This window comes from Gastrolobium bilobum, unplaced genomic scaffold (genome assembly GCF_033153095.1).
Source record: "Gastrolobium bilobum isolate Gb01-03AN ecotype WA unplaced genomic scaffold, APGP_CSIRO_Gbil_v1 utg7295, whole genome shotgun sequence".
Taxonomy (NCBI): Eukaryota; Viridiplantae; Streptophyta; class Magnoliopsida; order Fabales; family Fabaceae; genus Gastrolobium; species Gastrolobium bilobum.
Genome location: NW_026898317.1, coordinates 355,070 through 371,289, shown reverse-complemented (window position 1 = coordinate 371,289; position 16,220 = coordinate 355,070). Strand labels below are relative to the sequence as shown.

The following is a 16,220-nucleotide window of genomic DNA, read 5'->3' as shown; positions in this document are numbered from 1 at the left end:
AAAATACTATTTTAAAATTATTTTGTAGAGAGTTTTTTTTTTTTTTTTGGCGAAAGGCAAGTATGCGTGTCTCATGTCTTATGTGAAACATGTCAGTGATTTGATGAAACTGATATACACTGTACAGCACAACTAAGTTACGACGACGTCCAAACATTCTTCTTCCTTGCTTCCATCTGCAATTCAGGGGAAGGGCAGCTCTGTCATTTCAGACAAAGGGTAAAACTGTCCCATCACACCACATTAATAAAAGAGATTTATTATTCTTATGTTTCATAAAATATAATTTATCTTCAACATATAAATTTAAGATGGGTCTCACTTTATTTTTTTTTTCTCTTTCCCTGAAAATGGACCCCACCTATATCAATGAGTGTGTAGAAGATAACTTTTATCTTCTACTACATCAGAAAACTATTACCCTTAATAAAATTCAAATAGAAATTTAAATTACCGAGATCTTCATCTCCACCGTCGGCAGGTTCCATCAAACGGCTAACATTACTTCTCAGCAGAAAGAGAGGGAACAAATGTGAACCGTCGATCATATCATTCCATACACACTCAACTCTCACTCATCACTGTATAAATGGCGCTAGGTTACTCTTCTTCCTTCCAAAACCTATCTCTCTAACTTCAAAAAACTCTTATCTCTCTCATCGTTCTTCGTCACCGCCACAGGTATCTCTCTATTTCTCTCTCTAGATCTGGAATCATCAATTGAGTGAAATTTATCAATTGAGTGAAATTTCAACTTTAATGCTTTGTGATTTTTGAATTTTGCAGGGGAAAATGAGAGAAATCCTTCATGTTCAGGGAGGACAATGTGGGAACCAGATCGGTTCCAAGTTCTGGGAGGTTGTTTGCGACGAGCATGGCATAGATCCAACGGGGAGGTATGTAGGGAACTCCGATCTACAATTGGAGCGCGTGAATGTGTACTACAACGAAGCTTCTTGCGGAAGGTTCGTTCCACGCGCCGTCCTTATGGACTTGGAGCCTGGCACCATGGACAGCGTCCGCACCGGTCCTTACGGCCAGATCTTCCGACCGGACAACTTTGTTTTCGGTCAGTCCGGCGCCGGAAACAACTGGGCGAAGGGACATTACACTGAGGGCGCTGAACTCATTGACTCTGTTCTCGATGTCGTTAGAAAGGAGGCTGAGAATTGCGATTGCCTTCAAGGTAAAACCGAAACCGAAACGAATACAGTGCAATGATTTATGTTTGATTTGTTCATGGTGAGTGATGTGTGACTTGATTTTTTTTTGGTTGTTTGTAGGGTTTCAGGTGTGTCATTCGTTGGGTGGTGGAACGGGGTCTGGGATGGGAACACTTTTGATTTCGAAGATCAGGGAGGAGTACCCTGATAGGATGATGCTCACTTTCTCCGTCTTCCCTTCCCCTAAGGTCTCTGATACTGTCGTGGAGCCTTACAATGCTACTCTCTCTGTTCATCAGTTGGTGGAGAATGCTGATGAGTGCATGGTTCTTGATAATGAGGCCCTCTATGATATCTGCTTCAGGACTCTCAAATTGACCACTCCTAGCTGTGAGTTCTGAATCAATCAACGCTTTTTTAGATTTTCCTAATTAGATATAGATTATATACTTATATATGCATGACTGGTTCACAGGCTAGGCTAATTGTGTTTTCAATAACCTTTAATTGGTTATTTATTTAATTGTTGATTGATCTGATTTATTACTGTGGGTTTAACAGTGACACGTGTAGTTTGGGAATTTTTCTTAATTTTTCTGCTAATTTGTTCTCTCTCTAATACCATTTTGTTAACTAGCTCGGTGATTTAATTCTGTTGTATTTTTGGTGTCTTTTTTGTTTGTAATTACTGAAAATGTGGTAATTGTTTGTTGCTTTAACAACAACACGTACAATTCAGGAAACTTTCTTCTTTTGCCAATTTGCTCTGTATTTTATATGTTGGGTCTGAGGCTGATTTGTTAAATAATTGGGTGACTTGTTTCTGTTGTATCATTGGTGTTTTTTTTTTCTTCTGAAAATTGTGGTAATTGTTTGTTGCAGTTGGTGACTTGAACCACCTGATCTCAGCAACCATGAGTGGGGTGACTTGCTGCCTTCGTTTTCCGGGTCAACTCAACTCTGACCTTAGGAAATTGGCTGTGAATCTGATCCCATTCCCTCGTCTGCACTTTTTCATGGTTGGATTTGCGCCCCTTACCTCACGTGGCTCCCAGCAGTACCGTGCATTGACTGTCCCGGAACTGACCCAGCAAATGTGGGATGCCAAGAACATGATGTGTGCTGCTGATCCTAGGCACGGTCGGTACCTCACGGCATCGGCCATGTTCAGGGGTAAGATGAGCACCAAAGAAGTGGATGAGCAAATGATAAATGTCCAGAACAAGAACTCTTCCTACTTTGTTGAGTGGATCCCCAATAACGTTAAGTCAAGTGTCTGTGACATTGCTCCTAAGGGACTCTCCATGGCATCCACCTTCATTGGGAACTCAACTTCCATTCAGGAAATGTTCAGGAGAGTGAGTGAGCAATTCACTGCCATGTTTAGGAGGAAGGCTTTCTTGCATTGGTACACTGGGGAAGGTATGGATGAAATGGAATTCACAGAAGCTGAGAGCAATATGAATGATCTCGTGTCTGAATACCAGCAGTACCAGGATGCCACTGCTGAGGAGGAAGGAGAATATGAAGATGAGGAGGAAGAGGAACACGAGCAGATGTGAAGGGGCTGAATAAAGAAAGTACTAGGCTGATATCTCCTACTTATTGCATTATACTATATGATGCGTAAGTGTGTTTTTCTCCTCTCTCCTACATGAAGATTGTAATTAGTATGTTTTTGAGGGATACTGGTGATGAGCCTGATGTGGAGAATGGAAATTGTGTGTTTTCTTTCTCCATAATATTGCAGGCAATAGAGGGTAATGGAAGTGGGAGTTTGGGTACATGTTTTAAAGTAGTCATGCGGCACCTATCTGTTTGTTCTATATTGTCTTTGTTTGTTATTTCTATCTGGTACATTGGATTATGGTTGCGTAATATTTTGTTATTCTTATGCATGCCTTTTTCTACATTGGATCCTTGAAATGTCTTCTGTTATTTAAGAGAGAAAGCCTTGCCTCATCTTTTCTGGCTGAAGAACCTTGCGCAGCGCATATTACTTGATAATGTCCTAATATTATATATTACGGCTTCCGATCGAATCGTAACTATGCTTTGGAATGTAATACTAGTTTTGATAATAATTCACTTGAAACACATCAAGATCACCTAGAACCAAAATATGATACATCACTTGTTATATCCTCAATATTTCAAATTGTATAATAGTACAAGCCAGTAAGTGTTAAATTAAAGTAAAACTATCACGCTACATAATATTTTGAATATTTTTTTTTTTAACTTTTAATTCCTTGACGAGTTTTGAAGTAATACTTACCAAAGCCCAAATTTCAATACTATGTTAATTGTATTAATAGCGTTGAAGTGCCAATACGTCATGAGAGTGCAAAATTTGATTTCAAAAGCTATGCACTCGAAAATATTTGATTTAAAAAATATATAAAATAAAAGGAATTTGCTAAAAAAAAATAAAAAAAATAAGTATTTTGAGTAGATGTGTAAATAGGCTAGGTTGGATAAGATTTTGACTTATATAGGTTAAATCTATGTAAAATATTTTAAATATGGCTTGGGCCTTGGAGTACATCAAATTCTAAATTTGACTTGATTTGTATTTTAAAAATAAAAAATTTATATTTAAAAAATAAAAACCTTGACCTAGGGTAATTGATTTATTTAAGTTTATTAGATATTTAAAAATTTAAAAATAATTAAAATAATATTATTTTATTATTTATATTTATTTAAATACCATTCAAATGTCCATAGATTGACACTTGTGTGGCAACGGCTAAACAGATATTCAAGTTCTAAATGCGGAATAACAGAATTTCATATATTGGTATTTTTTTTTTTTATAACATATATTGGTATTTTTACTATTGCTAAACATCGAAAATCTTTTCACAGTAATAGAAATTCAAAAGTCTAAGTCAATACAGTCAAAATTGAGTTTCTACGTAGAAACAAAAAGGGGTAGTAGAAACGAAAAGGGATAGTAGAAATATAATTCGTAGAAATGAAACGAAACATAACTGTTTTATTACTTAAGGTCAAGATACAAAATTATATATATATATATATATATATATATATATATATATATATATATATATGTAAATTTTTTTTACATAAGTCATTACTCAAAATTTAATAAATAACTTCATATTTAAAATATATAAGTCACGTAACTATATAAGATATATGTTTAAAAACATTAAAAGAGAAAATTGAATTTAAAAAAACAGAAAATAGATTTTTTTAAAAATAAAAAATAAAAAATTGAGTTTATGTAAAAATGTTAAAAAAACGTAAAATCTCGTGTTTATACCATTTTTACGTTTCTACACAGCGTTTTTACCCGTTTTTACTAAGGATCGTTTCTACTTACATTTTAACACTGTGTTTCTACCATTTCTATGTTTTTACGTTTTTAGACTAATTTTTGACAACAATGGTCTACGTCATCATATATGTCACTAAAAATAATATGAAACGTATATGGAACCAAAATCAAAACCCAATTCATATAATGATAATTTACAAAAAGCACTGTCAATCCACCTAAAGTGTTGTTTCACTAAAAACCAAAATATAATCATGAAAGCATCAAAATACATGAAAACAAAAAATCATGAGAATATGCATTACAACAAACCCATCTCCATTATTTATATATAATTTTTTTTACTATAGTTGCTAAAATTCTTGCGATGAAATAACTCCTGGATCATGTATATGATTATAAAATACTGCAACAATAGAAATCAAAGTTGCGATTGTGTGTATTTTATTAGCCATAACCAAGTCAGAGGAAACAAGGAAAACATGTCAGGATATTTTCCTCTGTAATACTTGTTAGAAATTTTTATATGTGGACAATATTAATTAATGTTTTTGTATTTTCTAAAATAATTGGGTTAATAGATATTCCAATTTAATCTGTTGTTTAAGTCCATTGTGATCATGTTGAGTTGGGCTAGGTCCCCTGTAATAACATGGTTTAAGTCCTCTGTAATAACATGTTATCAAACGCATTTTTTTTTCTCAGAAATTGTTCCAAGGCACAGAAATAGAAAAGAATTGTTTCTTTTCAGAAATAGTGCCAGGGAATAGAATGGTTGTCATGCACACACCTAGTGGACACAAACTCTTTTCAGGGTATTTGGCTAGGTCCCCTCTCTAGCCTTTTTATATTAGGATTAAGCCTCATGAGCCGTCGTGCTCCCATCGCATTGAGGCTGCCACTTTCGGAATAGGCGATAGAGAGGAAGATCCTGACATGTAGTCCTTTCTTTCCTCCTGCTTTGTGATGGTCCAACAAGTACGTATAATCTCAACTTTGATTTAATTTTTTTTGATATTTTATAATCATATACATGATCTAGGAATTATAAATCTTTCATTTGGTATCAGAGCCTTGTGTATAAGCTTATAGAATCCATGTTGTTGATTGAAATCAAAGAAATTGTTTACAAAAATAAAAAATTATGAAGGGCGAAACTTTATACATTAATTCATAAACTTGTTCAATTGAATTGAGAATCTCAGAGCTTTTTGTTTTACATGTCAAGATTCTTCCATTGATATATATTATGTAGTTTTCATGATTTGAAGGAGAATTTAAGTTTTTAAATCTTAGGGTTCATCACTTATATTGTTCATCTCGCAAGAATATTCTCACCCAAATCAGAGCTATTTACTCATCTCGCAACTAAGAAACACTGGTTTGGCGAATTGGTATCCGGTTTTGGTGAACTAGGATCCGTGATATGGACTTTCGGCCTTTTCACATTTATTAGTATTTAAATTGGTATACATGCGAAATTAGTGTATCAGCTTAAAATTTACACTATTGTCCAACTAGGTTTAATACCAACAGATACCAACAATACAACTCAATATTATCACAATAGACTAATCAAAATAATAGAATTGTTAATTTTAACACATTTAATTAATTAATATTACTCGGATAGAATTTTCCAACAATTATCACTTTAATCTTAAACAGGCATATCGGTAATTCCAAACACTTCCCCACTAGGCTCTCCACCTGGATTATCTTCAAGGTTTCAACCGTAGAATCATGTTCAGCAGAAGGCTCAGTATTTAAAGAAGAAAGTAATGCGTACTTTACTCAATAACCGATGAATCGATATGTAATATGAAAAAAATATCAGTCGAAAATACTTTGGCTAACATTGATTTCAAAGAAAAGAAAAGCTCATTATACACTAAAAATTGTCGGGTAACAAAATAAACAATAACACGATCAACTATTTCGGCCATGAAATCTTTGGAGAAAAAAAAGTATTGATATTTGAACAGAAATACAAACAAAAATTACACACAAGAATAGGAATGATTACATCTGGACAACTAATACTAAATCAAAGGCAAAGTTGTATCCTACTTCAAAGTTGGACTTGGTTGCATCATTTTCTTCTTTGGAGGCAAAGTTGTGGCATCAGTACCACACGTGTGCAGCGTGTTCGAATAAGAAGTGAAGCAGACTCTGGTTTCACATCCATGTTCACATATTTCCTCAAGTACCATACAATTTTCATTACTCAAACCATAGCCACAGACCTTCATCGTTGTAGCAAAGACCAAAAGATCACCATTCAAGACAGTAAAACCTATGACAATAGGATCTTGCTCCATCAATCCCATTGCTTTCACTCTTACTTTCAATATCATTCTCCAAGAACTTGATTCATAGTCGCTCAAAGCCTATATGGTAAATACACACTTTATTAACCTCACCAAACAAATGGATTTAGTTGAAGTAGTGACTTTACCCCATTTAAAATTCCCCATGTTACAAATGACATCATCGAAACCCCTTCTTTCTTTTTTAGGCACATGGAGCATTCTTGATGCTCCACTCTCAAGATTATAGGACATGATATATGGCCAACAATATTGACTGTTTCTGTTAACGTAAGGAGAACAATATGAGATGAAGTGGATGGAACCATTATGAATGACAGGAATGTCAAATCTCAAGTTCCTGGGACCAGTGGTGAAACTTTCTTCCCTTGCTTTCCATACACCTTCCTTGTGAAGGTAAGCATTGCAATACAAATTTGAAGACCAACCATCTTTTGGGTTCTCACAAAAAAGAAACAGCATGCAATCATCTGAGTCGCATTCCAAAATGATTTTGAGATCAGCCTCATCACTCACCTGCAAATCCTCTGGGACAGGAATGGGGGACAAAGATTGTGTTGCTTGGTTAAAAATAAACAACTCAACTTGGTTCAAACAAGTAGCACGACAAAGAATCAAGCCATTCTTTGAAGCCACAATTCTTGCAGAGTTAGTCAAGAATTGTAAAACATCATTAGAGACTCCAGATGATAGCTCCTCTCCCGGTAAAGGTGTAACTCTGTTTGGCCATTGTACCTCTGACCAATATCTGATTGAATGAAGAAGCACATGTCATCCTTTAACAATGCATTATGAGCCTGCTTCGATGCAAATAATGTTTCGTCTGAAAACTTTGAGGAAAACTTGCCAACTGACTTGAACCTGTAAACAACTTTTGCTGGTAAGAAAGAGAATATCTCAAATAACACATCATGGGACATTGCCATTATGATGAGTTGTTTGAAAGCAAAGAAAATTTTCGAGAGGGATGGAAGAAGGATGAAAGATAACTATGATGAAAGAAAAAGAGAGAGAACGTGTGTGTTTCTCTAGCTCCACCAACAAATAATAATTAAGGTTTACGTGGAACGTTTAGGAAGAAGTAAATAGCTCACAAGTCACAAGTAATTAAGAGAATACAACTAAAATAAGAAAGCCCTATGTATGTGGGATCCATGACCCTCAATTTGGTAATAAATGCCTAATTAGGTGGCATCATCCCTTCTTACCTTATCATCTTTGACCTTGCTTGAAGTCTCTGTCCATACTATGTAAAATGTAAATTTAGCGTTGGACATTGCTTATATCAAATAAATTACTACAAATACACGTTTTCTTTTGTTACGTTTGTTAGTGGTTAAAGGATATCGTATCTTACAAATTCGTATTAGAGTGTTCGCAGTTTCGATTGGGTCGATTTTAGAAGCAAAAATCATCCTATCCAATCCCTTCAGTTTTGTCATGTAATCATCCATTCGGTTTGAATTTTTTTTTCAAATCCAATCTGTTCCAATCCAATTTTTTTCAGTTTGGATTGGATCGATTTTCGATTTTTTGAAAATTCTAAAATTTGTTTCATGATTATTGTGCAAATAACATCTTTTGTATATATTGACTTTGTAAAAACAAAAATTGAAATACAAAAGTAAACGATAACATAGTTTTTTTTTTGCAATGAAATATGAAGCTCTTTACACATGAAATTTTGTTGATGAGATGTGATTATGTCTTTTTTCTGGGTTTAGTTGATGGATTAATGAATCTTGAATTTAAAAGTTTTTGGTCTATGATTGGAGAAACGTTCAAGTAGGTAGAGGAGAATTAATATGTTGAATCGATTTTCATTAATCAATCCGTATTCGGTTTTCGATTTTCGGTTCGATCACCGCGGTATTCGTCTCGCAGTGTGCCTTGATCTTCCGTTACTTGGTTGCCAAGTGTGAAATGCATATTAGAGCTGGAATAGAAAGTGACTTTTGTTTTGTGCTTTTCATTCAACACCAGTTCACACCTTGGGAATATAAGAGAAAGTGCTTTTTTTATGTCAGTGGGAGTGCGATGGGAACAAAAAAATAAAATAAAAAATAGCACTTTACTAAAAAAGAAAGAATAGCAAAATTATATTTGGAAAAATAGAGAATTATAATTAACGATTAATAATCAAGAAAGAATATCACGGCTTTTTGACCTTAGTAATATCATTTTCATAAAGTTTTACCGGAATAATTTCTTGGTCAAACGTATTACCTATATAATGCATAACGACGCGGTACTGTAGGAATCACTTTAGGACGTGACACTTTAGCAACCGCGTCCTTTGCATTTGTTCCTGCACCACTGGAACGTGATACCCTGACAATCACGTCCTATTCCCAAGACCACTGGAACGTGATACCCTGGCAATCACGTCCTATTCCCAAGACGCGGTCCTCTCTCAGCCGCGTGTCAGTGCGTCCATCCCAAAAAGAATTCAACAGGAAGCGGTAGTGTATAAGCCGCGTTCTAGGTTACAAGTCAAGTCGGAGTCACGCAGATATATATATTTCACCTAAAATTTAGGTATATTGATATATTCACGGTAAAAGAGTTCAAGAAATCCAATAAGAGCAACAAGTTGTTTTGGTACAAAATGGTCTTTATAGTTGCTAGCAATTTATTCTTTACTGGTTAGAAGACTAACTCTTAAACCAGAGAATAGATAATTCAAAAATTTACAAACAATAAAATTATAATTTATTATAATTTTAAGGTGTTGGATGAAGGTCTTTATAATAGTTTATATTATTCACTTACACACTCACTCATACGAAAACCCTTTGGGCTTAAAGTATGAATTTTGCATAGATTCTATTTTTTTTTGTTTACCTTAATATAAATCATTAAAAAAACTCTCTCACCACGTTAAAATTTTAGATTAAATTGTTTCTTTCACATATTGGAAATCGGGAAAGCAGACCAAACACGAAACAAGGGTATAAGATTGGGTACTATTGGATTTATTGGATTTTATGAACTCTTTTACAATTAATATATCAATATGCCTAAATTTTAGGTGAAACATATATATCTGCTTGGCTCTGACTTGACTTGTAACCTGGAACGCGACTTATACACTACCGCTTTCTGTTGAATTCTTTTTGGGATGGGAAACACTGACACGCGGCTGAGAGGGTACCGTGTCTTGGGAATAGGACGTGATTGCCAGGGTATCACGTTCCAATGGTCAGGAACAAATGCAAAGGACGCGGTTGCTAAAGTGTCACGTCCTAAAGTGATTCCCACAGTACTGCGTCGTTATGCATTATATAGGTAATACATTTGACCAAGAAATTATTCCGGCAAAACTTTATGAAAATGAGATTACTAAGGTCAAAAAGCCAAGTATCACACGTTCTCTATTAATTTAAGAAACAAAACATTATATGTATGTATAGAAGCCGTGCATTTGTACAGGAGTAATAATTCCTGAACTCATAATAAATCTAAGAAACAGAATAACCTTTATTACTATGTTTATGATAATTTAATAAACAAGATGTAAAACGGTCAATTAGGAATGGCGTGACAGAAAATTTAGCGTAAACAAAGCAAAGAATATTCAGCAAGTTCAAAAAAAAAAAGAAAAAAAAAGAAAGAAAGAAAGAAAGATGGTGAGAAAGAGAGGTGGTCAAAATTGGCAACTATTGTTATTGTTGTACACTGTACATGATTAGCATAGCATTTGGTGAGTTGAGTTTTGAGACACGCGCAAATCACAGAGCATGATTAAAAGGTTGGTTAGCAAAATCTAAAAAACAAAAAATAAAAAAGAACAAAGAACAAAGAAGAAAGTCAAGCCGACAACCATAAAAAGCTCCATGTTTTGCACATTCTCTCTCTTTCTCGGAGTCATAGTCATAGTCATAGTCATAATCATATTCATACCATCCAATTTCCTTTTTTCTGTTTCCTTTTTTTAATATTAAGCATACTGTCGAATATTCAACCATGGCAATTTTTCCAATGCCATGCACCAAAGGTCACTCTTCATCCTTATTCGTAGACGCTATTCTTTTAAACTAAACCCCAAAAAGAAGAAAAGAAAATTTGGTTTGACTTAGACCAACTTCAAGTAGTTGGGATTCATGAAAATATAGTTCGAAGTTAGAATTCATTAATTAAAATTGAATAAATATAAAATCTCAAAAGAGTAAAGAATAATCATAAAATATGTCATAAAATAGAAGGTCTCCAAAATACGAAGCAGAACTCAGATGTTTATTTTTACTCTAAAATTAGAACCACATTATTTTGGCATTTTATTCACAATCAAAATCGTTCTGTAAATTCAGTAGACAACAAATACTAGTCTAGTAAAAATAATCTTTTTTAAAAGGGGATTGTTTTTCTCATTTAACATGAGAGAAAAACAATCTCCTACACACATATATGGAAGAGAGATGAGAGAGAATTAAAGAGAAAGAGAAAATTTAAAGTGAATCTCACATTCAATTTGTATCTAATGCATGAGATAATTATCTCAATGTAAAATAAGATAATTATTTCCCTTTTTAAAATCATGTTTGAGCGATTATATTAATAACATATACTTACCTGCCTCCGTATCCTTTAACATATACATAAGCTGTAATTACTTAATCATCGTTTCATCCCTACGGAACCATCCATGCTAAAACACCACGCTCTTGAGTATTGAAAACATTGCAAACTCCAAAAGTGAGAAAAAGGCTTCAAAAGTAATGCTATTTCTGATTAAAATTCTTATATACCTACTTACATAAAACCAAGTTGGTTATATTAGACCCTATCGTATGAGTCGAATGTGACAAAAGAAAAATGTAAGGAAATAACAGACATTTCTATAGACAATCATTGTAGGAAGGAAAGTCAGTAATTGAGTACCGAGTTAGGACCCTCTTCCAAATCCAATCTTGGATTATAAACAAAATTCCTATATACTCTCAGACATCTAGAACTTCGGAAATAAACAGTATTTCAAAGTTTACTTCCCTCTCAATCAAAAAAGCTCTATCCAAGTAAGAATGGTGAATGGATATGGTTATTTTCTACAGTCAAGGGGATCAATCTTCAATTCACATAATGGCTAAAGCTTGGAAATCCTCTATCTTCGTGCATTGGCCCACTGCCTATTGTGATTCCCAGGTTTGAAATGTGATTTTCGTTGGCCACCCCTTTGCTTGGGGAGATCATTTATTTCCATAACTTGTATTGTCCTCTGCCTTTTGGCTGCAAGAAACAATGAAACTTTCATCAATTAATTATGAACTTATTATTAATGTGCCCCCAAATAAAGAAAAAATCATCATGTGTTATAATTTAGTGTCTCAAACTATAATTTTCTAAAAGTTGATCAGATAAATTCAACATTCTAGGGAATTAACTTTAGTGTAGAAGATTCTCTAGGAATGTAGAAACTACTGGACACTTTAACAACTTAAAATCAGATAGGAGTTTAGGACTTTGATTTTGGTAAAGGAATGACAAACCATTTTCAACTTGTTGATAACGCTCATGAAGTTTCCTCTTAGTGGCCTCTAGCTTTACTTGGACTGCAGCTTCATCTGAAAACTTGGATTTCTGATAAACAAGATTTTAAGGGCAGAGAGAACTCAAACCTAAAAATTAGATGCACAAAGAGGTTTTTTATTCTTACATCTTTCGGAATCATGGGAGGCTTCTTTGGGATTGTATTGTTCTATATTTTTGGCTGCATCTTTGGCTCCATATTGCTTTTTCGCTGCATAGTTGATTTTGGGGGTCTGACAGGGCCATTATCAGCAGTTTCTGGTTTATTTAGCCTCACAGCAACCTCATTTTTCCTTGGTTCCTGACTCTTACTGTCCTTGGCAGTGATGGATGGCTCAATGGAAGCCTCAGATTTCCTCCTTTCTACAACTTGACTGTCCAAAGCTGGCTTTCTCCCATTTTCACAGTTTCTATTGAATTGTCCACTCTGTCGAGGATCTGAAAAAACATTCCCCATTCATAATCATATTCTAAGATGAGAGGAATTCAAATCCAGAACTGTAAAGCAAAAGCTAGCGAGACTAAGCATAAGAAATTGCAAATTCAACTCACTTCCATAATCATCCATGTCATCGAAGAACTGTACATCATCCAGATATGTGACATCCAACAGAGAGAACTAGAAGTCAATTTCTAAATATCAAAGCTCGCAAGAAGTTGGAGAGAGGGGAAATAGGACATTTACATACCTATGAGAGTTCAATTGAACCAGTTTGGGCAACAAATAAAGCCCCTTCATCCATAGGAGGGGATGGAAGTCCTACTTCTTCATCAAGAACAGATGGATTTACAGAATCTGGAGTGGCTTCTGGAGTGGCTTCTGAAGCTACAAATATTTAATAAAGCCGCTTTTAAACATTTATTAATTTTAACAACGGATAAAAAAGCAGCAGGTTATTCACATGAAAGCAGAAATTTTTTTTTCTACCTGCAATAGCTGTGGTAGTGGAAGCCTTGCACCACTCATCTACCATTTCTTTCCAGCAACTACAAAGTCAATAAATTATGAAAATGTTTAGAATACAAGCGAACAAATTAAACAGATGCCACATCTCAACTTGTACACTAATAAATAATAGCTGACTTTTTAGCAGAAGAGACATGCTACCATAAGTGTGATTTATAAGGAACCAAAATTGGGTAATAGTCCTTCACATATCTAAAGATCCTCATCGAAGTTAAATAAGCATCATAAGTGAACATAAAGGACACACGATTAACTAAGAAACAGGTTCAGACTAACTAAATCTAATAATTGATGGTTGATGACAGAGAATTACAGATGGGTCAATGCAACAACAGTGAATTGTATTAATCTTCATTTACACACACAATACCAGAATAGCAAACCACTAATTGGAACCAAAGAAACTGGTTACAAGCTATTTCTTTGATCCATGTAGCAGAAGATAAACAAGTTCATTTATCTTTGTAAAACAAGCCAATGATACATTAATGAAAAAAAAATATCCAGGAAAAACTTATTCATACTCAATAAGAGTCTGTGCGAGTTGACTAATATCCTTTGATCCATGCTTTCGGAGAGGCTTGACAGCCTTTCCAATCTCAGTTGCCTGGCAAAGTTAAATTTTGAGAATTAGAGGACTCACAAAAAAGGGCACTGGAAAAAGCAAGGAAAAAATTGTAGGCTCATTGAACGAGTAATAAGGAATGGTTCAATTCAAACCTCTAGAAGAACCACAGTGAGTTCCATCAGCTGGAGCCTCCTCAATGACTCAAATAACACAAAGTCAGACTGTTGTGACACAAAACAAAGCAACATGAATAAGGGACCAGAGGACATAAAAGAACTCAACCTTCAAAGAAGTACTAAAATGCCATCCAATAAAAACCAATTCATAAATTCAGAAACCTATCCGTTCAAAAATCTCATCAACCATCCAAGTAAATTGCAATACAAAGAAGCAAGAACTGATACAGAACATAAAGAAGAAAAAAAAAATGAAAAGAGAAAGGAAGAGAGAGGATATACCTCTTCTTTAAAGTTAAGAAGAACGTTTCGGATCCTCAAAACCTCCCCAACATACTGAAACTCTTCTTCAATCTCATCAGTTAATGCCTCAGCTTCCCCAAAGTTATAATTGCTAACATGATTCACATCCATCTCTCCACGGCCATCTCTCTTAAAACCCCTCTTGAAACCCCCATGATCATCAACCTCTTCATGATCCCCAGATACTGCCAGATCTACCCTTTCACACCCCAAACATTTAGTCAACATGCAAGAGAACAATCTCTCAGCAATCCCATCTCTCCTCAGCTTGAACTCCTTGGGGAAATTCGAAGCTGCCACCATGATGGCATGATCAATGATATCGAATATATCAGACTTGTCAATGCTAAAGTAAGCCCTCCAGTGATCCAGTGACCCAGACTTCATGGTCATTGCAAAATAACCACAAACCCAGGTAGATTCAAAAATAGAGAAAAAAAAATTGAAACCCCAGCAATCACGAGTGATTCAAATTTGGATTTTCTTTTCTTTTCTTGAGGTGATCGTCAGAGAATCGATCAATGTTGACAATAGGATTCTCCGATGCTTCCTATAAACAAAAAATCACGCGGTTGTTAGATGATACGGAATCCTAATCGTAGCAATGATGAATACGATAAGGGTGAAATTCGATGAGCGATGATCAATAATCAATGAAGTTTCCAAATTTATTATCTTTTCTTATCTAGGGATTGGAGGGGATTCGGTATTTGTTTTTGTTGTTTCAGATTTTGGCATTACAGACCAAAACCCCTTTCTCCCTCTAATTTTTCTCAAAATAAAAAAAAAAAGAAAAAGAAAAAGAAAACACAAAGCAGCTAAAAAGGAGTGATATTTACCAGAAAAAATCGCGCACCCAAAAATCGCGCAGATAAAATCTTAATCGTTTTTATGCTAATCTAACAATGTAGTTTGAAGTAGTCTCCTGTGTGTCTACGTATTGTTTGACTATTGAGACAAAAACCGGGTCGTGTACCTATGAATCTTAGTTCTCCAAAAAATCACTCCTTGGAAAATCGAAAAGAAAGAAAGACGATAAAGGTGTTCTGAATAGCTATCTCTTTTGGCTGTGTTTTGACTTTGATCAGACAGAGACAAGGGTTTGGAGAAAGTGTTTTCAAATTAAACGTAAAAAAGAAAAGTGTGTGCATGTGTGCGTGTCTGTTCCAGTGTTTATCTTTGGGGAATAACATCTATCCTTTTAAAAGATATAAACTTATATTCTTTTAGATCCTAACTGTTGATTTTTTCCCATCAATGGTTATAATTTATTGGATTAAAATTATTATTTAATTAATAATAAATTTGGCCCATTAAGTTGGCCCAATAAATTATAACCGTTGATGGACGGAAATCAACGGTTGGATTTAAAAAGATATAAACTTATATCCTTTAAAAGAATAGATATTTTTCTCCTATCTTTCATTTAATTTATTTATTAATAATATTTGTTTTATATTTCATAAATAATAAATAAAAATAAAATAAAAAGAGTAGCGAGTGTGATATTGTAAAAGGTAGGTGACGAATGTGGTACGATATAGATAGGGCCGAGGAAGCGGTTCTGAGGGAGCGAGTTGTGTGGGACCCTCTTCTCTCTTTGTAGGCATATGAGTGAATTCTCTATATGGGTCTTCCCTTCAATTTGGATTTTGATATCATGGTATGTGGTGCATTTTATCTTTTACTTTTTTTTTTATTTGAATTTTTAAATAACGCCATCTTTTAGATGATAATAAACAGGGGCGAGGAAAAAAAAATCAAAAAAATTGAATGATATTAAAAGGATTGTTCTAATAAAGCCGGATGGACCTCTTCGAATCGTGAGTGTTAATGGGCCGAGTCGAGTTGAGTTTTAATTTGGTCTTAAGAGGCTAAGC

General features: G+C 34.5%; 1 protein-coding gene and 1 pseudogene across 1 annotated transcript; one reads left to right on the top strand and one right to left on the bottom strand.

The window, feature by feature from the left end:
- The first annotated feature begins 664 nt into the window (after positions 1-664).
- LOC133314857 (tubulin beta-4 chain) lies at positions 665-3,050 on the top strand. The gene is made up of 4 exons (XM_061516394.1): positions 665-681; positions 787-1,186; positions 1,284-1,553; positions 2,046-3,050. The coding sequence occupies exons 2-4, from the start codon at positions 793-795 to the stop codon at positions 2,723-2,725; spliced, it is 1,344 nt and encodes a 447-aa protein (XP_061372378.1). The 5' UTR covers positions 665-681; positions 787-792; the 3' UTR covers positions 2,726-3,050.
- Positions 3,051-11,901: 8,851 nt separating this feature from the next.
- LOC133314867 (probable mediator of RNA polymerase II transcription subunit 26b) lies at positions 11,902-14,733 on the bottom strand (annotated as a pseudogene).
- Between the last annotated feature and the right edge of the window lie 1,487 nt (positions 14,734-16,220).